The following is a 27,837-nucleotide window of genomic DNA, read 5'->3' as shown; positions in this document are numbered from 1 at the left end:
TAAAAAAAGTTTTTTACTCAGCAAGTAGCCCAAATCAACATTTTATTTCGTAATCAGATCCATTTATGTACAGGTAATACAGTATCGGCATGCTACTACATAACAAGAGGCACTTCTTTTCATGAGGGTAAGTGCAAGATAGAGAAAAGTTTACTTCTTAAAAGTGATGAGATATTCTGGATATGCCTGGATATCATTGAAAATGACAAACAAGGAAGGTTTAGAAACATTATCAGTCACACTGTCAAAGAGAACAGTGGGATCGGCCGCATTTTTGGGTTTGGGGACAACTAATCCTTGCGCTCCAGGGCAATATTCTCCGGTGAGTACTCGAGCAAGGTACATGTACTTTTTCCCATCAGCTTCTGGTTTTGAGTAAGTATCAGAGGCAGAATACTGGGCATTTACAGCAAAATAGGTTCCATTTCCATATGCTGCAGCTGTAAAGATAAATGAAAAGTTTAAAGCAGCCAGTAATTGCGAAGTACCATTATCCTTTCACTCTTGAAAGGCCCCAGCAACACACACATCGGTATCAACAGCAACAGACACTTAACTGGGGAAGTATCCTTTTCCTATTAGCAGACTACAACAAGTCATTGCAGTGATGCTGCTAACAAGAGGGTTTTTTTAGATGGCAGGTCTGCCTAAGGGTGTGCTTTTCTCCTTCCAGGATTCAACCTTGTCTATTGACTGTGCTTTCTTTCTGTATAATCTAGCAACACAACTTTCCTTCATTGCCTCCCCCCATCCCGCACCAATTAGAAAATACTTGCCTCTCACCAGAGCCAAGGAGAGGGCTTCTAGCCTGGATCCCAAGATGCTCTTGCAAAACTAAGCTCTGCCATGTGAGCAGAATTCAGTTCATGCACCTTGGGAGCAAAGCCATCAATTGTGCTTGCCATTTGCCCATCTAAGGGAAGTGGCGCAGGGTGGGACAGCTTTTTCCTGCCTTTCTGCAAGGCACTGTTTCTGCAGAGGCTCAGAAAGAAGGCAGAGGAATCATCTCCTCCTTGTTTCTAAGCTGTCCTGGTACTGCAGAGAGCTCTGTTGAAAAGGAAAGGCTTTTTACCTTGCTTCTTGTGCAGAAGGAGCAAGCAGCTCAGATCCTTAAAAAGCAAAAAGTGACCCTTGCACTATTTGGGGATGACTGAATTCTTAGAAAAGAAAATCTAATGTAAAAAAGGAGTAAATCTACTATCCAATGCAGCCTCCCCTTGCCTTGGGAACACTATTACACTTACTCTTGTCAAGCAATAAAGGCTCAGCCAAAAATTCTGAGAGCCTCTGAGAATGAGAAGAGTCCTTCCTAATCAATGAATAGCCATAACTAGTTTGCAGCCAAATTTGTAATACAAAAACAGAGTTTCGAGCAGCTGCAATTTTTCTTTTCAGCCATAAAGTGTAACCATGAAAGGGAATACTTATACCTTTTATCCTCTTTTATAATAGAGACATAATCAGACACACTGCAGCAGGGTGGGGTACAATTTGTCCTTTTTACAATACTGCAAGATGAGCACTTTTAGTAAATGACGACTAATAAAATTAAATAAAAATAATAATCACAGATGGGGAAGGTACAAAAACTGAGTATTTTAAATGCTGAAATGACAGTTTATGTATCTGCAGACATTGATGCACAACAATCACTCTCTTTTTAACCCCATACATAGAAACATAAGAGAATAATGTGTTTGGCACATGAAGAGTCACTAGTCATTCATACAAAAGCCACACTTTTATAATCAACTAACCGTGCATTCCTGCATAACTTCGATTAAACCCGTAATCATTTATGAGCTTTATCGATGTAAAAGCTGTTCCATGAAAAAGGGGCTTCTCATTATTTGTATGGCCATTTTTGTCATCCATCTCCTTCTTTTTTATTTGGTACTGCTGCCATTTGTAGGGATTTTGGATCCTCTCGATCTACAAGTAAAAAGACAGAGCACCAATAACAACCAGTATCATCACTGTGAATAACATTTTAAAATCTCTTGAACAAAGGAACATATTTGGAGCCTTAGGGTGAATCAACCCAATACAGTGGTATGTTGGGTTTCCGACGCTTCAGGTTATAGAAGCTTCAGGTTACAGACTCCGCTAACCCAGAAATAGTACCTTGGGTTAAGAACTTTGCTTCAGGATGAGAACAGGAATCATGAGGTGGTGGCGCAGTGGCAGCTGGAGGCCCCATTAGCTAAAGTGGTACCTCAGGTTAAGAACTGTTTCAGGTTAAGAACGGACCTCCACAATGAATTAAGTTCTTAACCCGAGCTACCACTGTACTAGCTACTGCTTTCCAGTACCATAAGTGCTAAATGGTCGTAGGCAGAAATTCTTCTGAATATCAGCTTCTAGAAACCACAGGAGAGAATGCTCTTGTGTTTAGGTCCATCATGGATGTAAAAAAACAAAACAAAATGTGTAGAGGGGCCCTTGGTATAAGCTCTGTACTATGAAAGGAGGGACCCCACAGAAAAAAAATTAATGTTTTTACCTTTACAATAGTAAATACGCTGCAGGTCTGGAGAAACATCTTCTTGACAGTTTGATATTCCTCTGTTTCTGGTTTTAGCTCCACTATTTTGAGATGCGCTTGCCCCATGTCTTCCCACTGTTCAGGTAAGTCCACTGCCAGATTACCTGTGTAATGAACATGGTGCTGTTAGTGCCATGACTAAGGACATACAAGCCTATTTCAGGACACTTTTCAGTTTCGGTATGAACTTTCAGTTTGAGATTTTAAGTTAGTATTTTTGAGCGGCATTGCCATCTGTTGTCATTTTAAAATTGGTGAGTCCTTATCACGGTTTGTGCACCCGTTCCAGCTAGGCAGAATCACTTGAGGAGAACACAGAACAAGGTTGGGAAGGAGTTTGGGCCTAGGTAGATTCCTCAAGGCAAGACATACAGGCCTGAAAGCCCACATTTGGCCCCTGTAAGGAGAAACAGCTATGTATGACTCGGGAGAAGACCAACTCCTGGGCAGCTGACTTAGAGCAGCTGGGTCTGACTGAACAAGTTAGCTATTTGCTCTATGCAGGCCTCAGACAAAATAAAAGTTCTCCAGCCATTAACTCTGTTTCTAAATAAGGAGGAGGAAGTGAAACCGCACTTAATAACTTGCAATATGGTTACACAGCAGGCAACTTTTCATATAAGCAAATGCCCAGGATGGTTGCCGGCGGAAAGCAAGTTGAAGTTGGATCTGGACTCAATGCATATCTCCTTCAGAGCTTTCCTAGGCAGAAATGTTGGATATGCACAAGTGTGTGTTTGTGTGGGAGACACAGAGAATACAAGGGAAAAAACTGATCAATTTGTTCATGTCTTAGAAGCTTACCTTCAGCTTTTGATACACGGCGAAGGGTGATGCTTCTCCCCTGGTTATCCACTGCACACTGTTTACCTGGGTCCACTTTGTAGCTTTTGTTCCTTATGGTTATTTCAAGCTGGTGTGCTGCAGATTCTAAGTGCATATTTGTCAGGCTATCAAAGGCTTTGTATTTCCCATTGTCTTCATACTGCCACTCTACAAAGTTGCTGAGAATATCTGCCTTTGACTGCTCCTCCATGCTTTGGACCATGCTTTTAATTATTGAGCTGGCTGTCAAGACATCTTTGGTTATACCAACAATGTGGAGGGAAGGAGAAGAATCTTTATACTCTAGCTTAATAGCAACATGCAGCCGCTGCTGAAGAGCTCTCAGTTTTTCATATTCGCTTTCTCCAAAGTTTGAGATCCATTTATCTGAGACAACTGTTTCATACTGGCCCTTCAAAATCAGATCCTTCATCCAAAATTCTGCCTCTTCGACATTCTTCCGGCTATCACCACAGATTTGAAAAATGGTTGGCTCTACTGTTCTCTCCAAAAGTTTTCTAGGTTTAGCTCCCTCAGTGGATTTTCCGAAGCCAAAGAAATCTGCAACAGAATATCAATTCAGGGACAGGTTATGCTTTTAACTATTTAATGCATCTGCAGTCAAGAAGTTCTACACATATAGAAGCTGTCTACTTACCTACTAATCTAGAAAAAATGGAGTTTGACGAGGATGTGCCACCATGTTTGCTAGGTGCAGCTTCTTTTCTTTGCATACTTGCAAAAAAAATACTTAGAAGATGTGGCTGGAAAATTACTATTTTAATCATCTTGACCTGTGGAGAGGGTGTTTGACTTATGAAGTCTACTATAGCATCTATCATATCATTGGCCACTGCAGCTGGGTCACGTTTTGCTTGACCTGCAATAATAATAAAAATTCTGGACTAACAACGGAACAAATAAACTATCTTAATGAACCAATATCAATGGAAGAGATAACTATTGGCATAAAACAAGCAAAAAATAGGAAAATCGCCAGGACCTGATAGACTCACATCTACCTATTATAAAAATTTTCAAGAAATCATAATTCCTCCACTGAATGAAGTAATGAATGGAGCCCCAAAAGGAGACAGCATACCCAAAACTTAGAAGAAGGCATTCATAACACTAAGTTCCAAATCTGAGAAAGAGATACAGAACCCCAAAGACTTTAGGCCCATCTCACTATTAAACAATGATTATAAACTTGTTTCGGCTATTTTGGTAAAAAGAAACTCTGAAAACATACAAATGTGAAGACCAAACAGGCTTCTTACTGGACAGACAGATGAGGAATAATATAAGGAACATTATAAACATAATCAAACTCTTAGAAAAAAGAAATGATAAAGCAGCGCTTATATTTTTAGACACAGAAAAAGCGTTTGTGCAATACTGTATTACCCAAACACACACACACACACACACACACACACAATGCACATACCTCTATTCTCAACCCAGCAGGCAAGAACCATTATCACGAGTTCAAAATAATATTCCAGCCAGCCAAAAACACTCAAGGAGGGTGTGGGGCAGGGCTGATGAGGAGTGGAGCAGCAGTGTCAATGATCTTAACCTTCCCCATGTTTCTTATTTAGTATAGTATTAGTAGTTTTCTTACAATTGAGTGGTGTCTACATTTTGCTGAATAAAGAATAAAAATCCTGAGCCACCACCATTAGCACCACTGGAAGTTCAATTATGCCACCCACTTACTGCTGCACCATTGTTTTCCCTCAAGGCAATACAGACCTGTCCCAATTGCAGGAAAGGCAATAGAGGAAAATTGCCTTTGTTCACATTCCACGAGAGCTTTGGACACTTGTGCCTTGGTATCTTCTTGGGCCACAAGGTGGATTACATTTTTACACTTCAAGCTTCCTGCTTGTGTGCATATGAGATTGTTGTGAGGCTGGGTAGCTGAAAGAAATGAGGAGCGGGGGGAGAGTGATATGTGGAACAAACAAGGCAGCCTCTACTCAGGAGGAGTATATGCCTTCCATCTTAGAAGCCTTTCCATACAATTTTTGCGTGCACAGAGCTCCCATATCCTTCCGCAATTTTGTTCCAGAGATATCCTGTTCTTCCAGTCCTGAAACAGCAATATTTCATCTCCGGGACAGATGCTGTTTTGCCCTCAACAACATTCACACCAGGGAGAGTGTTAGAAACAACCCAAGTATCCAATTTTCTGTGCTGCTTCCCATGCCCTCTAAGCAAGCAGGGCCTCCCCTCACTGACTGTACTTTGTACCACTGATAAACTGACAGAGCAATGCAGTTCTGTTTAAGAGGGAGACATTTATGGCCCCGGGTATGCAAGAACCATTCCGTGAAGTTGTTCAGCCCACTGAGGACCGAAGAGGCTATAGCAGGGCTGCACATTTAGCCCCACCCACAAGACCATGACAATTCTCCTGGTCCCTCACAGAATAAGGAGGAATCTCTGCAGCAGGCAGTCTCCACAGATACAAAAGTTCCCTGCACAACTGAATTCCTCGGGGACAAAAAAGGAACACACACTTAAGTTTGCCTGTGTGAAGCAGGAAGCAGAACCCACTGACTACTTGGAGAAATTACTGGCTACCAAGACCAGCCAAAGTTGATGGGACCACTGAGCAACAGCCCATTCAGAAGGAAAACGACAAGGCTCCTACATACAGATGGCTAACCTTCTGCAGCTAAATGAAATGAGACACTTCATAGCCATGTGAATGACCAACATGCAATTTCCTGCCAAATCACAGACACTACTTTTGTACTGGCTTTATACAGTTAAGATCCAATAACTTGTTGAGGATCAATTAAGGAGCAGGGAAGTGCAAAGTAACAAATGAGCAACAGTCACTCTCAGTTATCTTCGGGCATAAACAGCATTTAACATGTTTCACTGGCCTGTAACTACTCATGCTTCAAAGATCAAGAAAGTTGTTGGCATTCACTACTGACCACCAGTGTTGGGCAGTGGTGAGGAGGGGAACCAAACCCACCCCTGCTTATGTAAAAAGTAGATTTGTACCTAGTTGAGCACATTCCTGTTCCATCCCTGGTCCAGCTCCATCCAGAATTGCTTTGGAAACACCTTAAATAAATAAAAATTACATTTCTCTGAGAAAGTAAGATTACCAGTAAAGATTAACAACCCACATACAGCAAAGGATACATGCACATATAGCCTTAACCAAGTTCCTATGAATGTAGCATGCATGCCTAACTGAATTCAGTATAAAAAGAACATTCCCATGATAGATAACAATCAGGTGCCTGGTGAGGAACTGGAAGCGAAGTCCAGCTCTCTACTGCTCATATAGAGACAAGCATTTTATTACACATCTGCATCTGATGCTTTGTAAAATCCCTATCACTTGGGCAGAATGATACTGAAGACCAAGCTATACTGGGGTAGGAAAGCTCAGGAAATCCCAGGGCAATTTTTCGACCACAATGGGATCCCCAAGAACAGAATGGCTGAGGCTTTCTATTGATGTCATGTCAAAGCATACACACAGTTGCTTCTTTTTCTGTACAGCACATAGTTGTGTGTGGAGCATGGGGTGTGTGTGGAATATGACATGTGTATCACATGTGTATCACATGCATCTGCCAGCTATGGGACTTTATTCCAAAACTAGAACAAACATCATTCCTTTCAACTGAATTAGACACATAGCTACGAACAAGGCACTCGCTTAACAATACTGGAATGGTGAGGCTGGATGGAGTACACCCAGGCATATATACCAATTACAGAGAGACAGGGGAATGACCTCATAGATTTGTAACATACCAACTTTAAGATCAAACGTGGTATTGGTTATGTTCACTATAGCATCTGTGGTTTCTTGGGTGATATCTCCACATTCCACCTGCAACAGAACTGAGCCAATCTGCATTTTATGAACTCCAGACTTTGGCGATGAAATACTCCCAAAGGAAGCTGTAAAGGGGAAAAGAGAGAGAAAAATGTTTGTATATTTGGCTCCCCTTCTCCTAAGCATTTAGCTGTAGGATATTTACGTATCCACCCAATGCTTTTCAGGAGATGACTCTTTGTCCTCAATTCATCGTTTTAATAAAGCTTTCACCCCAGTCAGAATGTTGAATTGAATAAAAACAGCACAGATTGAATCCAATTTGGTCCCCATTAGACACTGGAGCTTTTCAAAAGTAGGCATTGTTGGGATAGCACAGGGATAAGCAATGCAGTTGCCTCCAGGTGTGGTTGAACTACAAAACCCACCATCCCAACACCCATGTTGGCTGGAGCTGGTAGAAGTTGAAGTCCAACAACATCTGGAGGGCACCACATTGCCATCCCTGGTCATGAATGTGCAACATGAAGCTGCAGGCACATGCAGTCCCACTTTTCCCTTCTCTGCCCCCAGTACAGTGGTACCTTGGTTCTCAAACGCCTTGGTTCTCAAACGCCTTGGTTCCCAAACACTGAAAACCCAGAAGTAAGTGTTCCAGCTTTAAAACGTTTTTCAGAAGCCAAACATCCAATGTGGTTGACAGCTATTGTTTCTGGGGCGCCTGCACCAATCAGAAGCTGCACCTTGGTTTTTGAACATTTTGGAAGTCGAACAGACTTCCGGAATGGATTAAGTTTGGTGCTTTTGTTTTTGCTATTTATTTTGTGTTTTTGTTTTTGAGGCTTTTTCAGTTAATTTGTTTTTGTGACTGTCTGGAACCCAGTTCAGCTACTGATGGATTGATTGTGTGACTGCAGAAATAGATAAAATCCTCCCATCCAAACAATGACTATCATCAGTAAAGGTAATAAAAAAAAATAATTTAAATTTTTATTATCTACAATACTGTCTTATTTATTTTATAGTACAGTACATTGATTACTGCTTCCACTTTATGGATCAATGGTCTCATTAGATAGTAAAATTCATGTTAAATTTCTGTTTTGGGGGTTGTTTTTAAAAGTCTGGAACGGATTAATCTGTTTTGCATTACTTTCTATGGGAAAGCGTGCCTTGGTTTTGGAATGCTTTGGTTTTGGAATGAACTTCCGGAACGGATTAAGATTGAGAACCAAGGTACTACTGTACAGTGAAGGAAGAGGAGGTTGAAAGCATCCAGTCCCTGAGTTAAATAAAATCATTTTTATTTCTTTTGCTAGAATCCACACTGGGGGAAAGATGGAGTTTTCCCAGTCCCGGGCATAAAATGGTATTAGTTTGAAGCAGAAGGTGGCTTCTCACAAATCATGCCGTAGAAGAGAAAAGCGGAGGGGTGGATGCCTAGCAAGATCAAGACTCACTGCTACCTGAGTTTACTGCACACACTGCTTATTGGGACTAACTTCACCGTTAGAGTCATGGCCAGGATTCCAAAGAGCTGCTTTAGGGTCACACAAGATGCTTGTAGTAGCCCAGTGGAACCTGTGAGCTTTTCCTGTTCTAAGGGCTATCCCACAACATATCACAAAAGTACTTCTTGAGCGTCCCATTTCAAAATGCAGTTGTGACATGGCACACGGGATGAAAAATATGCACATACGACTAGCTCTGCTGCTATTTGGCTACTGGCCTATGTAGAGAGAATAAATATATACTGGCTCTTCTTCTCCCTTATTTTACATGAAAACCTTGATCTTCAACTGTTTTCTGCAGCTTCCTCAGCTCTTCCAGCTTTTCTCCCTCATTAGAAGATTCCAGAATTCTCAATATTTCTGGGTCAAGCTCCAAACGCTTTGCTTTTTGTTTTTGCAGGGGCTGGTGGGATTTTCTGAAAACAAGAAGATTTACCTTGACCTAGCTGTTGGGAGCTGTCAGGTACTATATTTGTTTGGCTGGGATTCAGCCTGTTGTTTAATTCATCTGTAAATGCCTAGAGGAGGGGAAAAAATCCACAATAAAAACAGGCTAAAACTTCAAGCAGGCTTTTAGGGTTTCATTACAATGAACACATTATCAGGAAAAGAGACAAGAAGGGTGCCATGTGGAATTTCTTCTGGAACATCACTGCCTTTGCAGTCATTCTGTTGAAATTATGAAACCATGTTTACCTTTTAACTGTTTAGATTAGAGGTTTGAAAGAGTATCGGCACTGCCTCTAAAGTTTAAGTCTCTTTCATGAAGGTGAGTAGGACTTGGGGGGGTGTTTAACACATTCTTGTCGTCTGCATGACTAGCAGAAGCAGAAATATTGTGCCAAATAAACGTAGGCACATTTGATAACTCACTATGAGTCACTGATGATCAGCTACGACAGCAACCTCAAGCCCTGCATGGAACAGGAGGGTAACCCTTCCCAGCAGGGCTTGAAATTACTGCAGTGTCTGCTCTCCACATGACTTGGCTACACTCCACAGAGTTCCTGATCAGAAACTCCCATTTGGTGTCAAAATTCAAAAGGCACTGCATACAAGCCCCACTTGCCAAGGAACGATCAGGAGCACAACTATTCCTTTGAAGCTGCATCTTTACTTGACATCAGGACAGGGGGTGGATGGGAGAAAGAGACTTCATATTAGGCAAAATTGGGAAACCTGCTAGGATTAATTTACACCAGTGAGCCAGAGGTTCCTTTCCAGTGATTTATGGTGCAAAAGAACCAGCTTTTGTAAAGCAGAAAAGCTGTTTGCAAATACTACTCAAGCAAGACCCGTTTTTGACAATACACTAGACGTGGGCTGTAGTATCTAACACTAAGCAGAGGGTATCAAATGGTCCAAACAAGCAAGTTGCATAGCTTCAATGCCCATTTGTTTCACTTCCCAACCAATCCAGCACTGAGAAATAACTGACTGACATCAAATTTGCTATGCTTTCTGACAGCTGCCTCTGCCAACCTGGTGTTGTCCAGTTGTTCTGAACTACAGCTCTAATCAGTTGTGGTCCAAAATATCTGAAGGGCACCAGTTGACAAATGCTATCCTGCAGTTTGAGTGAAATTCTCCTCCCCTCCATTTTCCTAGGACAAGAGTAGCTCATGCGCTGTTCTTCAGATGTTATTGGATTACAACTCTCATCATCCCTAACCATTGGTCATGACGGCTGGGGCTGATGGGAGTTGGAGTCCAACAACATCATGAGGACACTGCACTGGTTACCCCCGTCTAAGGAGAAGAAGCCACAAAAAACACATTTGGTGGGCAGGGGGTCACATTTCTATGCGGCACTTGAGTATTTGTGATCTAGCCTATATCACCTAGTTGAGAAAAGTAGACTAGGTAGGATGATGTTAGGGGTATCATCAAACTGGAAGAGTATTTTTTCTTGCACTGATGCAGTAATTTCATTGATGCAGATTGTCCCAGCCAGCTTTTCTGCCTCACTGTCCATGTGTCAATGTACAATATAGGAGCAAGATAACACATTGGCCATACAATAAGGAAAAGATTCATATTTTGAGGGACATGCTGATTTTTTTGGGGGGGAGAAACTGCTTCCTGTAACACTTAGGATCTTCTAAAGCTATCTTTAATATCAAATAGCTGTCTTTAACAAAAGGGATGCTGCAAAAATGATAGTTACCTTGATGGTATCCGTATCACTCGGATGCAGAACAAAATGAACTTCTTTAAGAGAGCGGGGATTCGCTTTCCGACTGAATTTGAACACCTCATCGAACATTGCTTTAGCAACAAACTGCTTGGGAAATAGCAAGTTACCCGTCCCAATGGCTGGGATCGCGATGGAATTCAGAGAAAGCTGCTCAGTGGTTTCCAGACATTCTTCAACAATCTCTCCCAGGATCTGGAGGCCGGAAAAGGAAACATTTTAGAACCTGCAGTTTAACCGTTTCTTGACAGGTGGCATCGTCTAGATATCTGCAATTAAATGGTTCCCAAGACAATTCAAATTAGTTGTATGAATGCAACTATGCCAGCACAGCTGAACTAATCCAGATAAAAGGAAATGTGTGAGAGTTGAATAGGTCAGTGCTGAACTTCCTCAAACCAGCAAGATGAAAAACATCTAAATCTGGATGGGCTGAAGGCAGCTATCCAACTGAAATTGGAGCATAACACATCTCCGGTCAGTTTTTCTGAACACTTGACTAGTGGAAGCTGGTCCATTGGGGAAAATGGTGGTAGTGCCCTCCAACCTCAGTCTCCTTGCAGCCAGCTCCCCACCTGCCTGCCTTCTCCCTCACAAGCAATCCCTAGTGCCACCACCTGTCAGTTTCCCCCTCTTCAGCCTTAGTGCTGCCCTTGTAGAACCCAGAAGGCAGGAGGGTGGGCTCGGCCTGCCATTGACTCCAGCTCCACTTTCCGTCGGCTTGCCCACATTCTGCCCCAGCACTCCCAATGGAAACCAGCCACCACTGCATTGGGCGGTAGTATAAAGCCATACCTTAGATTTTTTACCCTGATTCCAAGAAGGCAAATGGGCATGCAGTACATGAAAGCAACCCAGAGCATAGCCATTTGTTTTCAACACACATCCCTCTTTGATGTCCTTTCCTTGGCCTTCTTTGGTCAATTGCTCCTGGAGTTCAATTCCTGCTCGGGCAAGCAGAGCCTTGGAGAGCGGGCCTTTGTCCAGCTGCAGGTCTCTGGAAACGCTGTTGACAATTACATTCGCCTTAAAAAAGAAAAGGGAGAAAGACAAACCAGGAATAGCACATGATGGCAGGGGACACCACCCCAGCCCTCGTTGCCAACGCCACCAGAGTGACCCCACCCCCAATGCAGCAAAGCGAGGTCCCACTTATCTGCCTGCCCGTCTGTGCAGAGGTGGAAAACCTGCAACCCTCCAGATGTTCTTAGACTTCCAACACAGAGAGAAAATGTTAGAAGTTGCAAAGAGTTCTACCAGCTTTAACCATCATTAAGAACTGACACACTCAAAATCAAGAAGTTGCAAAAGCCATTAACTATTGTAGGGGATGGGAAAGAAGACATTTGTGGAGATTCTGTAATTTTACTCTGTGGCACCTAGGCCAATAATGGTGTAAGCAAGCTTCAATTCGTACATATTGCAGCACAGACACATTGCTACTGTGCAGGTCACTAAGAACACACGAGTCCCTCCCAACTTCACAATTCTTTGAGTCTATGTTTCTACAATCTCCTTTGTTTTTTCACCTTTGTGCTTTTCTAACTGAAGCAGATTTTATTTTAATTGCATTGACCATTTAGTCCACTCTACACTATTTAAAAAGGAGTTTGAAAAAACTGCAGCAACAACTTACTGTGGAGTCTTCAATTCCCTTTTTCTGTAGTACTATTTTCACTCCTTCAGCCGTAGTTACTTCTTGAGGTTCTCTCCTACTCTTTGTAGTGTGGCTCTTAGTTTTGGAGGTTAAGGAAGACTTAGATGGGATCAATGTGTCTGCGAATATTTCATTCAAGGCTTCTGACAGTGCCCGAACAGTATTTTCATTAGAGTCCACAAGGAGTATCTCTTTTAGGCAGCCACTCTCAGAGGTTTCTTCCAAGTGTTCCTTAATGGATGTTACAATGGTATGGGCACACTCTTCTAATGGAAATCCAAAAATCCCAGAGCTTATGGCAGGGATGGCTATGGAGCGATGGTTATCTGTTTCTGCCAGCTTTAAGCTTTGCTTCACAGCTTCCTTTAAGTGTTGGGTACATTTCTCTTTTTCTGAACTGTTCCACCTCGGCCCAACTGCATGGATCAATTCTTTACATGGCAAATTCCAAGCACGTGTTCTAACTGCACGGCCAGGCTTCAAACATCCATACTTCCTGACTAGGTCATCACACTCACTTTGTAGCTGTGGGCCGGCTGCTTTTAACAGTGCATATGCAAGGCCACCAATGTGCTTCAGGTCTTCATTGGATGCATTGACCACAACATCAACCGAGTAACGGGTCAAGTCACCCTTATGAACTGCTACTACGATGCCATCATTTAGCTTAACTTCGCAGCTTGGCAGTCTCTTTTCTTCAGGTCTATTCACATCTCTGCCCTCCTCTTCACTTTCTTCCGAGCTTTCCTGAATCCTGATCAAACAGTTAAATTGTTGTTTGGCACCAGCAACATATAAATGTTCTTGTTCCTTGAAGAATTCTTTGGCTCCTGGTTTATCTATTACCATTTTAGTACAATACAGAGAGGACAGGGTGTTTTGAAAGAGCTCAAGTCCCTTCAGGACTTCTACCCGGGGTCCTTCCAGGGAAATCAGCCTGTGATTTCTCTGCGTGCCAAAACGGATTGTTATGCCTTGCTGCTCCAATTTAAGCCAACTATTACGCTTCTCCTCTTCCACATACATTGTGACTGCTGTAGATTTAGTCCTGATGGTTTTTTGTATTTTTGTGTTTCTGTCGACAAAATCAAAGATCTTCTGATAGGCACTGCCTACATCTTCGAAATAGCCTGCAATCACTATTTGATCCTCCATCTCTTGAATTCTGATGGTTTCACTTGAACAATTATTCAGTTGTACAATCTTGCACAAACTGTTGGTCAGTTCTTTCCACTCTCTCTTCCCAAGAATCGAGTTGTCCTCCAGTTCAACACATTTGCAGGTCAGCTTCGTCTTCATTTCTTCCTCAGCCCGTTGAAGGTCCTGGCGAGCTGCCCCAATCAGTAGAACTGCCTTCTCCTCAAGCTCATAGAATGCATTGATCTTTTTGGACCAAAATAAGAGTTGTGATAGATGTTCATTATCTACATGTTGCATAAAAAGAACAATGTAAGGATGAACATCAACATATTGTTGCTCCATGCGGGATATCCTTTCGAAGATGTCGCTTTTTATTTTAAAAACTTCAGCAGCTACACCATGCAGTGTTATAAGTCCTTTGGAAGCATCATATGCAATCTTTAGATCTGGGTACTCCATGTGAATACTATCCTGTAGTCCAGCATTGTTTAAAATAGTGTATTTTCCAGCAACAACAGGAACAGTTGCCTCTATTGTTTGCTTCTCTCTTTCAATCTTTTTAGCAGCTTTTTCAATGAGCACCTGCATTTCCTCCTCCAAGCACCTGACAGCTTCTGGTGCCCCAACCAAGACAACCATCCCCTTTGCAATATCAGGCAAGATCCAAATGTCATCTTTTACTATGTTATTTCTTATGGCTTCCCAGATTTCAGCATTCAATACACACTTGGCAACCTTCTGCTTGGACAGGAACTGTGTCAAACGGGTAGAAACATTTTCTTGCCAGGTCCTGACCAGGAAGCTTTTCTGCTTAGATAAAGCAAGAGAAGGACGCAGGGTAATTTCTGGGTGTGAACAATACCTAGCAGGCCACTCAACCTCACAATAGCAACCTGCCATTGCATGGCTGATTTCCTGAAGTCCCTGTGGATTCTGCTGTAAAAATTGCCAGTGGTAGGGATCTATTGGCAGTCCGATTGGGTCCGGCATCCTAATTTGTGATCTCTCTTTCCCGTAGAGAGCTGCTCCCAAAGAGGCATAGTATGGATGGACAAGAACTGGCACGCTGTTAAAAGAATGCTTCTGCTTCAAGACGGTAGTTACATCTTTAAAAAAGAGAGAAAGAAGAGACACAACTACCATAAATACAACACAATCAAGTCCAGATTAGTGTGCAACTCCCTCCATGTAACCCAAGACTTACTGCTCTGCACTGCATAGCTTCCTCCACACCACATTAGACTTGGACACAGTTCAATATTGTAATCTAATTGTCACCCCACATGGCCAGTGGGTTTCTCTTCCCTCCTTCAGATGCCAAGACTGCTCAGGATCACTTCCAGTTGCCTTCCCTGTGACCATTTCACTTTCTGGAAGAGTTTCTGATTTCTGTCAGAAGGGTCAAATATCCACCTGTTTGTTCCTTCAGCCACCCCTAGTTGTGTCAGTACACCACTCCAGCCTGCTTTCCTCCACCAGCCCTGCCAACACCCTCATCACTATTGCTTTCAAATTTCCTATCTTCTCCAGGTTCTCTCAAACTAAAACTGGTGTAGTTTCCAAAGCAGAGGGTTGTATTTTGCTTTGTGCCCCCGCTTTGCAATCAAAACAATTACACTCAAGACTAAACTCAAGGAATGAACTGTGTTTCTCCTAATACATCAGTTCCACAAACAAATACAGTATAGCCTAGGATAAATTATTACAATGCAATCCTAGGTATGTTTACTTAGAAGCGTTCAATAGGGCTTAGTGGCTTTTGCATGGACAGGCCATCTTGGCAACTCTGGCTGTTTTCCTATATTATATTCAGCAGAGCCCTAGAACAGCCTCTCAAACCTCATTGCAAAAGAGGTTGGAGAAGCAACTGTGGCTTGTTTGCTCATGAGAGAAAATTCATGAAACCATGGCTTAGTGAGATGCATAACCACAGCCAATGTCAGCTTGGCAACCTTTTTTCTTCTAAGAATTACAAAAACAACAGAAAGACCCACAAATTATGAAAATATACTGTACCTTCGATGTGCTCAAGTATTTATTTTATTTGTTCATACCATGACATTATTAATAGGTTTTTATATACAAGAAAGCTGCTCAGTTAAGAGACTTATTCTGCCGTTGATGCACATGAGCAATTTGTTGAACATACTCTTCCCAAAATTTTAAATTATTGGGTCATATGTGAAAATGACTTATTCATAAAAACAGATCCGTAACCTGTTGTTCCATGGTGTGTTGTTAATTGTCCCATTTGCATTAATGTTTATTTACTTTTTCATAAGCTTATGGAATACATTACAAGTATACTTGCATATTTTTTTGTTTTTTCTGATGTTTGTATTTTGGTACTTAGGGAGTCTTGCTGCATATTGTACTTCATTCTCTTCCCAAAAGTCAGAAAGCTAGTCAAGTTGATGTTTTCTTGTTCTTCCTACCTTCTCTGCCTACAAGCCACCTGATTACCAGCAAAATACATTGATCACAATGATTATTACTCTGCTTTTTGCAATAATCCAGGATTATGAGTCCACCTTATCTAATAGTACAAATTACCTTTGCTATCCTGAAAAGTAACCACAGCTGAGTTCTCTTCCTGAAGGTAGTTGACATCTGACACTGGTCCACCTCCATGCTTCTTGCTTTCAAAATAGACACTGATGAAGTCCTGAGAGATGCGAGGCGGGATGTCTTCTACCAGAATGCTTTTCGTCACCTCCAGAGAATGTGCAGAAATGTGTAATTGCTTAGCCCTATGGTACTGATTAAAGTCTTTGATAAACTGGTCTATTTCTAAAAGAGAATTTAAAGAAATAGCAGTAAGCAACACAATTAACTATGTGTACTGAGTATTCACCAAGCTGCCCCAAGGTGCAGTCACTCACATCTTCAATCTATTCCCATTATTTCTCTCCACTGCACAGGATTTCACCTTGTCTTCCCCATCTCCTCTTCTTGTATCTCACTCCAGTTCCAAATTCACATCCCCAAGGAACAATTCTGATTAGGCTCACTGTATCTTCCTTCAATTACCCTTCTGTTCATACGGCCAGGATGACTGTAGCGACAGAACCTTTCCCTGCTCTGCTGCCTTTGTGATGGCAATATTAATGCAATCCAAAAGAAAGACCATGCGTCTTCTTGATATACCCAGTATGGCACAACTCTTGTTATACAGACAGGACAATCCAGAGTTGCCAAGCAAACACATGCATTCAGAAGCATCACATCAGGAGCTGCAACGTTCAACCAATGCATCGGTGAGTTCAAGGGTGGGGAACATTTGGCCCTTCAGATGTTGCTCAGCCCCGGCAAGCATGTATAACAGCCAGGGACGACGGGAATTGTAGTTCAGCAACATCTGCGGGGCTAAAAGCTTGGCAGGCCTGGGCTAAACACAATTTTTTAAAGCTTTCAAACAGACCAAAAGGTGCACTGGTGCATTAGGTGGTGGTAGATAAATTTTAGGATGTTATTTTTAATACAAGCATTTCTAAACATGGCAGGTGGCAAGCACTGGCTCAGGAGGGAACCCGCATACTTGTACGAAGCAAAGGTTTTAGACATTTGCTGAGTTTTAGAAGGGATACTCTCAAGGGCTTGCCATTACCAGAGCACCATCACTTCAGCTAGGGATAGGGAACCTGTGGCCCTCCAGATATTACTGGACTACAGCTCCCATCATCCCTGGCTGGGGCTGAAGGGACTTATAGAGACCAGCTACATTTAGAGGCCCACCTGTGCCCTATTCCTAAGTTAAACACCATGTGGGGCAAGTTCCAACAAGTTCAACGCTGAGTAGAAACCCATTTTCCTTTCCCTTTCCAATTGCCTGGCTCCTTTAAAAGGGGGGCAGGGAGGAGACCTTATTTAGTACCTTTTATCCATTCTCTCTCTTACCTATAGGCTTGATGAAACTGAGTACAGCAGCACTGAGCTCCGGCAAAATTTCCACAGTGAAATCCTTGTCTGATTCTGATAAGCCACTGGTGTTCTCTACCAACAGAACTAGCATGCATTCTTCTACGGCCTCTTGCAAATCGTTCTGAACAACAACGAGAGAAGCCGACATTTGTGAGGCAGCTTGGGCAGCCTCCTGCTGGGGCTGTCTGACTTGAAGTGCAGTTTTATTTACTACGTGACTCTCTCTTTTCAAAACTTCCTGAGCATCTAGTTGGAAAGAAGCACAAAGAATAATGACAACCTCATATTCCAGATACCTGAACAAAACATCACCCACTAGAAAAACCTTATTATTCTGGACAGTGTCAGCATATTCCTGGTGTGTACACATTCCCTGCCTCCTCACACCATGCTCCTTCAGCTCAAGATCCCATTTCAAGCTTCTGGCCCAGCATGTGGAGAAAATATTTAAGGTGGTTATTGTATTTTCACACCCTCTCATCACCAAGGCTCATGGTAAAAAGGTAAAGGTACCCCTGCCCGTACGGGCCAGTCTTGACAGACTCTAGGGTTGTGCGCTCATCTCACTCTATAGACCGGGAGCCAGCGCTGTCCGCAGACACTTCCGGGTCATGTGGCCAGCGTGACAAGCTGCATCTGGCGAGCCAGTGCAGTACAAGGAACGCCGTTTACCTTCCCGCTGGTAAGCGGTCCCTATTTATCTACTTGCACCCGGGGGTGCTTTCGAACTGCTAGGTTGGCAGGCGCTAGGACCGAATGACAGGAGCGCACCCCGCCGCGGGGATTCGAACCACCGACCATGCGATCGGCAAGTCCTAGGCGCTGAGGTTTTACCCACAGCGCCACCCACGTCCCTATAAGGCTCATGGTAGGTGATGGTTTAAAATGGAGAATAAACACTTGCTTAATTTATTCATTATTCATACTAGTACGTAGCTTGTTGAGCCCAGGGCAGGTTACATAAAATATCTGTGTTGTTGTTATTACTATTATAATTTATTACCAGCCCTTCCACCTAAGATCTCAAGGCATATCACAACAACTGAAATATAGTACAGTTGTACCTTGGTTTTCAAACAGCTTAGTTCTCAAACATTTTGGCTCCCAAACGCCGCAGACCCGGAAGTGACTGTTCCGGAACGAGTTACAGATAGGTAGCCGTGTTGGTCTGCCATAGTCAAAACAAAATAAAAAAATTCCTTCCAGTAGCACCTTAAAGACCAACTAAGTTAGTTCTTGGTATGAGCTTTCGTGTGCATGCACACTTCTTCAGATACACTGAAACAGAAGTCACCAGACCCTTCTGTGATGAGCCTGTTGACGACTCTTAACGACTGCAATAGGTCTTACAGGAAAAAGCAAGGGGTGAGAAGGTGAAAAATGGCTTTGTCATGTATAATGAGATAAGAATCCAATGTCTTTGTTCAGACCAGGTCTCTCCATGGTTTTAAGTTTGGTGATAAGTTGCAATTCAGCAGCTTCTCTTTCCAGTCTATTTCTGAAATTCCTTTGTAATAGAACAGCTACTTTGAGATCTTGTATAGAATGTCCTGGGAGATTGAAGTGTTCTCCTACTGGTTTCTCTGTCTTGTGGTTCCTGATGTCGGATTTATGTCCGTTTATTCTTTGGCGTAGGGACGCAGGTGGCGCTGTGGGTTAAAGCCTCAGCGCCTAGGGCTTGCCGATCGAAAGGTCGGCGGTTCGAATCCCTGCGGCGGGGTGCGCTCCCGCTGCTCGGTCCCAGCGTCTGCCAACCTAGCAGTTCGAAAGCACCTCCGGGTGCAAGTAGATAAATAGGGACCGCTTACCAGCGGGAAGGTAAACGGCGTTTCCGTGTGCGGCTCTGGCTCTGGCTCTGGCCAGAGCAGCGATGTCACGCTGGCCACGTGACCCGGAAGTGTCTCCGGACAGCGCTGGCCCCTGGCCTCTTAAGTGAGATGGGCGCACAACCCCAGAGTCTGTCAAGACTGGCCCGTACGGGCAGGGGTACCTTTACCTTTTATTCTTTGGCGTAAGGTTTGGCCTGTTTGTCCAATATAGAGAGCTGAAGGACACTGTTGGCATTTGATGGCATACACAATGTTAGACGATGAGCAATTAAATAGTCCCGAGATGGTATGTGTGATGTTGTTGGGGCCAGTAATGGTGTTGTCCGGGTGTATGTGGCAGCAAAGTTGGCATCTGGGTTTATTGCAGGCTCTGGTGCCAGTGTCCGTGTTACAGCCGTGTTACATTGGATTCTTATCTCATTATACATGACAAAGCCATTTTTCACCTTCTCATCCCTTGCTTTTTCCTGTAAGACCTATTGCAGTCGTTAAGAGTCGTCAACAGGCTCATCACAGCTATCTGCCAATCACCCAATCCCACCACCCTTCTGAGTAATACCCCTCCCCACCTTCTCACTATATAGAAGGGTCTGGTGACTTCTGTTTCAGTGTATCTGAAGAAGTGTGCATGCACACGAAAGCTCATACCAAGAACTAACTTAGTTGGTCTTTAAGGTGCTACTGGAAGGAATTTTTTTATTTTGTTCCGGAACGGATTCTGTTCGACTTCCAAGGTACGAATGTATTAAAAACAACTGAAAATAAAGTGAGTCCTCCAAATATACATCTCAAGTGTCAAAGGCCAGGGTAAAAAAGTGAATCTTCAGCATTTGCCAGAATGGTGGTGCCAGATACAGCTCGGTGGGGAGTTCAACAACTTAGGGGCCACCACCGAGAATGCCCTCTCCAATGCCACCACTGCTGGCGTGAAATTCTGAGGGTGGTAGAACAACCAGGAGGTTTCCCTTTGTCAAATTTAGCGCCCAATAGGGTCTGTAGGGAAGGAGGCAGTCTTTCAGGTATCTGAGGACCAAGTCTTTTAGCGCTTTAAACACTAACATCTTGAACTGAACCCAGAAATGAACTGGCAACCTGTGTAGCTGTTCTAAAACAAGGGTTATGAGATCTAAATGGAATTCCAGCCAGTAACCTGGCTGCTGTGTTTTCACAGAATTTTAGAGTTGGAAGGGATCTAGAGGGTCATCTAGTCCCGGCAATGCAGGACCAATTGAAGTTTCCAAGTAGTCTTCAAGGGCAGCCCCACATAAAGCACACTGCAGGGGCAAGCAGGACCAGAGGCAAAAGTGAGCAGGGGAGTAGAGGCAATTTATTCCTTTGTTCCGTAGGCTACATTCTAGCCAACCAAAAATGGCCTGGGGAGAGGAAGCGATCTGGGAAAAGTCCAAGGCCGGGGGGCACGTTTGGCTCATGGGTCTGAGGTTCCCCACCCGTTGTAATATATGTAACAAGCCCTGTCTAAAGATACCTTCTTTGTTTGCAAAGGTGATGATGAATTGTTCTCCATCTTTAATGCAGGACTTAATGGGGCCCCCGCCAGAGTGCTTCTTACTTTCAAAGTACATCTCTAAGATCTCCAGCTCAACTTCGTTCCCCACAGGCGTCACTACCACTTCATTGAATTCTTCCTGGGTCACCAACTTTTCTGGCACATCTTTTGGAAGTTCTAGAATCAAAAGGCAAAGAAAGACAACATTTCCTACACTGACTACAAACCAGCCAAACCCATCCCATTTTTTTTTTAAAGTTCTCCAAATAGCAGAATTTGAATATTCTTTCTCAGAAAGAAGCATATTTACAAGGCTTGTATAAAAGCAAAAAGTAATTCATTGTTGCTTCCCAGGATATTTTTAAAAGTAACTTACCCAGATCTTTGGGTTCTTTAGCTGTAACAGGCTTCTGAAAGCAAGACAAAAGTAAGGTATCAGAAAGCAGACCCTCTGGCCCAGAGGCACAGACTAAAACAACGAAATATTCCTCCATATGGCCTGTCCTACCAAGCCAAGAAACCCAAGTGAGTTGAAAACACAGAATGTCAGCCTTAGTCATGTGCTCTGCACACCTGCATGTCTCACTGAATAGTGGGATTTACTTTTGAGTAAGTATGGATATGATTTAAAGCTGCTGTTTTAATGTCCCACACTTCAGGGAACTCTTTCCATACTGACTGATGTTGATAAATTCCAGACTACCTGCCACAGACCCCTGAATGCTGCTGCAAAAGGATTTCGGGACCTATTCTAGGGCCTAGAGTTTACACAGGGCATTTGCGAGGCCTGCTGAGCCTCACTATCACCCCAACCAACTGATAATGCACCCAATGCATCCCTAAAAACCGAAGGAGGACAGTAGTGGGAACACAAGCTACCTTTTAGGAAACTTTCCTGCTACTCCTGATATTCACGGAACTCTTGATAAGGTTCCAGGGAATCCTAGAGTTCTCGGGGACAGAGTTTGAACATCACATTACAGTAATACCTCGGGTTAAGAACTTAATTCGTTCTGGAGTTCCGTTCTTAACCTGAAACTGTTCTTAACCTGAGGTAACACTTTAGCTAATGGGGCCTCCCGCTGCCACTGCCACGTGATTTCTGTTCTCATCCTGAAGCAAAGTTCTTAACCCAAGGTATTATTTCTGGGTTAGCAAAGTCTGTAACCTGAAGCATCTGTAACTGTACTTGGGGACCCTCAACAAATACACCCCTTCTTAGTCATGGTCTCCATCACTGTGTCATGTTTCAGCCTCTGTAGCTACTGGAATTGCTTCTGCATGGAAGATGCAATATACACTGTATTCCCCAAGTGCAAATTCACTCCTAGGTTGATCAGTATGCAGAGTGGCAAAAAAGATTTTTGGCTATGCAAATAGTTTCAGAGTAGAACTGCATGTAACATTTACCAAACTTGCATTTGGTTCTTGCCGGGGCTCATTGTCAGCTGCTGCCTCAGGAGGCAAGGAGACGGCCAGCTTCAATTTCTTTTTTTCAGGCACATCAAGTTCATGGTGGCTCATGTTAAGGACTCTCTGCCTCACTAAAACGGAAAACAGGAAAGCCATCATTGTATCAAAATAACCTTAGCTTGTAGCCTTATGATACCATCACAAACCTGCCTCATACCTTCATACCATTGGGCCACCTAATCCACACATAAAACAAAGTCAAACTGTGAGCAAGCAATTACATGGGCATTCAAGAGGGGAAATGGCAAGTGATTAGCCTCTTCCCCAATCCTGCAAACCACAGATTGCATTAGCATTACATCCAAACCCAGGCTTATGGGTTGTCTCCTTCAGACAAACCATGAGTCATAAGCCACAGAACAAGCATTGACTACAGCTCATGATTTACCTGGAGCGAGGCAACACAAGAGTCTGGGTTCAGACACAATGCTAAGCCAAGATACCCATACACTTACTTGTTCACACTTAACCATGATTTAGCTTGTCTGAGAACCAGGCCTCTGACTGGTAGAGGCATTCTGATGGGAATCTTTACCAGCCCTACACCTATATTAGCAGAAATGAATGGAAGGTACATAATCCTGATACATGTTGTTCAATGGCACATCTTAGAAATCTAAGTATTTTAAACAGGGAAAGGAAGTTTAGATGCATTTATTTGCCTTAACCCAAAACCACAAACTCCATGCAACTCAAATAAATAAGTCTACACTGTTGTGTAGACACAGCTGCAGCTATGCCATTCTTTTTCTCAATTCAGATTGAAACTGGTTTGGGAAGAAACGCATCCAAATGATGCTGAGGTAAATCAACAGTTGAGGTAACTGTAATCTCAATAAAAGTTAAAATTGTGGTATTTTGAGTTGCAATTTTTTCTTGATTTTACTGCTTTATCTGTTGTAAACCACTTTGAAGGTGTGTGTTTTTTACAATCAAGCAGTGTACACGTTATGAAATAAATAAATATAAAATGTAGCATTTTGTAAGACAACAGGACAGTGGCTGCACCTCTTCCCAAACTAGTGGAGGGAAACCTCAGGATGCAAAGTAAATGGGAGGCTGTAAACAGCCTTATATTGTTAGTAAAATAAGGGGCTGCACCCCCTCACTATGAAATACTACATTTTATATTCACTTCAGGTTTAAGAAGTGAACACTGCTAGCCACAAGCAAAGAAAGAACTAGCATGTAAGAGGGTCCCGAGTTTAGAAACCAGACGTGAAACTGAACATTTATGGATTCCTGGAAAAGAAAGCTGAGAAGCAATCACAAATAGAATATGCAAGCAAACAAAAAGTTCAGCCTCTCTTTCGAGGCAAACCTATAGATGTCTATGCAGAAGCCCCATTAAGAACAATGGAAATTACTCCCCCGTAAGCATGTATAAGCTTACTCTACCATGTACTGGTATCTGTTTGCCTCCTGGTTTTTCTTTCTCATACTTTAAAAAAAACAAACAACTGTGCTGGGGTTGCTGCTATTCTCTCCGTTTCCGCTGCAAGGCCACCATTTCTGCAACTGGAAGGGTTCCTTCTAAAACTTGGCGACTTGTATACAGTATTAACTAAAACAAAGTCGAAGAATATTCATCTTTCGCAGTGAGTCATCAAAACTCCTTTTAAGGTGAACCATCCTCAATCAGTGGGCGCAGGCAGTGGACACGTCAAAGTAAAAGAACGCCATGCATTTTATTTGTTACAGAAAACACTTTCACTGAGGCTTACTTCTGAGTAGACGCATACTACGCAGCGCCCTAGCAGACGGATTTCCACACCCACAAAGCACCGTCCCACCTTGGGGACTTATTTATTTCCTTTCCCCAATAAATATATTGAGTTCCTCCCCTATATTGTCAACAAGTCGGGAACCAAACAAGCTCCCCGCAACCCACCTTCTTCCTCTGCGAAACAGACCACTACCCGCTCCTCCTTGCCGGCTTCCACATGGATCTTGCACTCTCCACCTCCTGATCTCTTCGAACTCTGGAAGTAGAGCAAAAGCTTATTCTTCAGACTTTTGGAAATCTTGCAGCCCCAATTCGCTTCCACCAAGACTGGGAAAATGTAGACCTCCTCCCTCTCAGCCATCTTGGGAAATGGCTGAGCTTAGAAGTAGTTTCTCGCTCAAATGCAAAAAGAGAGAGCAGCGGACTCGTTTTACTTTCGATTTTCGTTCCCACTATAACCCCTCCTTTCCGTTTCAAGCCTTCCCATTTTGCTCTAAGCACAGACAGCTCAGCCTTAGAAGCTGTTTCTCGCGTCCCGGCTGACTTCTGAAAAGTTTCACGTTATCTTAAGGGACTGGGGGTATCTGAACGTGTGCAGAGCGCACATACTAAATAACGTCGTAAAGGGTCTACAAGGGGGACGCTCCTTTTTCTAGTAGTCTTGAGGAGCTTCGGCACCTTTTATTTTGGAGATTAATCTACCTTACCGTCTTATCTTCCTTACCTAAACGTTCGAACATCCTGTCTTTTTATCTGACTAGTCCTTATTAACAGAATAAACGGGGGGGGGGGGACTACAACGGGGCGGAGCGAAACCGAGAATCATCCATTTCTAAAAAGCATTCAGTGATATTTGCCAATCATGTCTACTTAGAAGTAAGTCCCACGGAATGCAATGGGACTTCCTCCCGTGTAAGTGTATCTCTAGGATCAGATTATTCCTCTGGGAAAAGATACGGGGACAATTCAAACTTCATCGACATCCTTGAACTAACTGTTCAGTGGATGCTCATCCGCTGTTTTATTTCCGCGAAGCGTTAGCTCGCTGGAAAGCCGAATGAGGAAATGAAAATAATTCAGTTTGGAAAGCCCCAGATGGCGTCAGAGATTTCAGAGTACTGTTTGTTGTGAGCCCTTCTGAAGAAGAGGAAAATTAGAAGCAGATCCAAGGCTATTCCTTGGCTAATCTGATGGAGCTTTTATTTATCATGTGATAGTGCCTTTTTTCTTTTCTTTTTTAAGAAAAGCACTTTATTAAGAGCGATTTTTATTTTACTAAATGCTGTGTCATTAATAGGTCAAGTAATGGGGTCATTAATGACGCTGTCATTAATAGGTCAAGGAAATAATAGGATTCCAGCCTGAAAGGTCAGGTGAAATAATCTATTTTAGTTGTTCAGTGCATGAGTGCAATAATCTTGCCAAATTTTCAATTTTGAACCCAAAGTATCAAAATTGTCATTGGACCTCAGAATCGGGAAGTGGGAGGCAGAAAGGAGGATGCCCCCCCCCAGGGATGAGGAATATGTGCCCCTCCACATCCTGTTGGGAGCCAGCTCCCATCAACCCCAACCAGCAATGACAACTGGCGCTAGGCATAATGATGGCAGTAGGGTTCCCAGTCATAAACACCATCCTTCACAACCCCAACATAAAAGACAAGGGTGAGGGTGTGTTGCAAAAATATTTCAGGCATTCAAGCAGCAAACAATACTCCGGTTTAGGCCAACTGAGAGGAAAGTCCTGGGAGGATCTTGGATAAGCTGCCTTCAGGGGATTCCCTCACCCTTCTTGGCCGGAGTCCATTTGTTCATCCTCTCCATCTAGGCCAGCATGGTTTAAAGGTGCCTTGGGTCAGGGCTGGTGCAAAATCCAATCACCTCTAGCGCATGGGCACAGAAAACCAAGCAGCAGAGTACCCAGACATGTGCAGTTGTTGTTGTTTGTTGTTGTTTAGTCGTTTAGTCGTGTCCGACTCTTCGTGGCCCCATGGACCAGAGCACGCCAGGCACTCCTGTCTTCCACTGCCTCCCACAGTTTGGTCAAACGCATGCTGGTAGCATGTGCAGTAGGCAAAGAAAATCTAGTGCTGTGTCCAACTAAACACACGCACAGGCAGCAAAGTTCATCAGTTTACTGAGCTTAAGACAGTGGTTTTCAACCAGTGTGCCGTGGCACCCTGGGGTGCCTTGAATGATGGTCAGGGGTGCTGTGGGCAACACTGGCTTCTGTCCCTCATTCCTTCCCTCCCTGTTCTGATGCCCTCTTGCGTCTCTGCCTCCCAAAGGTGTGCACAGCTGTTTGTTGCAGCAGTTGTGGCTACAAGCTCCACAGGCGCTCTGGGACTGGGCCAGGGGGTGCTGGTTGTCAGGAGCTGAGGCGGCCTTGGAATAAGCAAGCAAGAGGGCAAGTAAGCCCAGCCAGCTAGTCTGCCGGCCCTTGCTACTGGGAATGGACAGCCAAGTGGGAGGCCACGCAGGCAGGCAGGTGCTGCATTGGTCTTTTTTGTGCTTGCTGTGTGCAATGCCTAGCCTGGGAGCTGAGTGCCCGGTGCTGAAGGAGAGCCATTTTGCCATACTGGCCCAGTAGTGGCCACTGCTGCCTCTCATGGTAAGGTGCTGGCCTCACATTCACCTTTGGCCTGTCTCTGTTGGACTACAAAGGCTGAGGGCATCTTCTTCCCAGGCCTCTGTGAGGCAGTGTGAAGAGGCACCTCTCTTTGGGGCAAGGGGAGGAAACTCAGAGACCAGGGGCAGCAGCAGCGGCTGCCCAGAGGATTCACAAGGAGAAGAGATGAGGCTGAGGGAAGACTCCAAAAGGAAGGGTGTTTGAAAAAGAGTGAGAGGCTGCCAGCTCTGCAGGGGTGACGTAACTGGGCTCCTGAGCCCCACAGGGGTGCCGCAGAAAGAATGTACCGTGGTTGGTCAAGGGAGCCATGGACTCAAAAAGGTTGAAAACCTCTGGGTCCCCAGTGAGCTTCAAAACTTCAAAATGTAGAACCATAACTAAAGAAAGACAAAGAAAGATGATGAATGAAAACTCCTGCCTAGAGGTCCAAATATATCTCAGATCTGTGACCTTAACACTTTACAGACTCAGAAGAATCAATTCACAAGCAAAACCTCCTCCCAAATATGGCAGCTTCCACCCCCTTTATTCCTGATGACACCGCTCTTATGGGACACACTGCTAACTAGAATACAAGAGTATTGAAGGTACACCTGTTTACACCTGCATGCACCCAAATCTCTTGCTTTAATTACTGCATTTTCATAATGGGGTTGCTTTATTGCCTATTTTAATTGTGCTTGGTTATAATTAAATGCTTGTGTCATGGAAATCCAGTTATAAGCCTATCTTTGAAATTAAAAAATAAAAATAAAAGCAATCCTGTAATTGACGTTCAGGGTGACGAATGAGTTTTACTTTCCCCCCAACCCTTCCTCAGTTCGAATTTGAGAGATGAGGCACTGACTACTTCATAGCCTCGTTAAATTCGAATTCCCCGTCCCAGAAAACCACGGGGCACCCCAGACGCGCCTCACATCTCTAGCTCTGCTTTCACCTAATTTCTCCAAACCCCTGCGAATATTTATGCCTCATTCCACCTCCCAGCCTACGTCCTACCCTTTGGAGTGACATCCAATCAGGCTGCGGCGGCAGGGTTTTCCCCCCTCCTTCTTCTTAATTGG

The 27,837-nt window shown here is 43.5% G+C and overlaps 1 protein-coding gene across 3 annotated transcripts; it reads right to left on the bottom strand.

The window, feature by feature from the left end:
* Positions 1–25: 25 nt before the first annotated feature.
* LOC307225118 (protein mono-ADP-ribosyltransferase PARP14-like) lies at positions 26–27,802 on the bottom strand. Of its 3 annotated transcripts, none has more exons than XM_079992900.1 (19): positions 27,773–27,802; positions 24,311–24,401; positions 22,357–22,490; positions 21,323–21,356; positions 20,926–21,123; positions 17,587–17,856; positions 16,243–16,479; positions 12,529–14,795; positions 11,688–11,918; positions 10,866–11,087; positions 9,135–9,216; positions 7,163–7,312; positions 6,395–6,457; positions 5,129–5,296; positions 4,029–4,250; positions 3,350–3,931; positions 2,504–2,649; positions 1,758–1,932; positions 26–440 (listed from the first exon to the last, which is right to left on the bottom strand). In XM_079992900.1, exons 1-19 carry the CDS (start codon positions 27,785–27,787, stop codon positions 151–153), a joined length of 5,577 nt encoding a protein of 1,858 aa, XP_079849026.1. In that variant the 5' UTR covers positions 27,788–27,802; the 3' UTR covers positions 26–150. The 3 variants fall into 3 exon arrangements, with proteins under 3 accessions (XP_079849026.1, XP_079849027.1, XP_079849025.1); XM_079992901.1 differs by lacking the exon at positions 27,773–27,802 and adding an exon at positions 24,870–24,986; XM_079992899.1 differs by lacking the exon at positions 27,773–27,802 and having other exon boundaries at positions 24,311–24,693.
* Between the last annotated feature and the right edge of the window lie 35 nt (positions 27,803–27,837).

Source organism: Podarcis cretensis (assembly GCF_951804945.1).
Source record: "Podarcis cretensis genome assembly, chromosome: 1".
In the NCBI taxonomy this organism is placed as follows: domain Eukaryota; kingdom Metazoa; phylum Chordata; class Lepidosauria; order Squamata; family Lacertidae; genus Podarcis; species Podarcis cretensis.
This window is presented reverse-complemented; position numbering and strand designations above follow the sequence as displayed.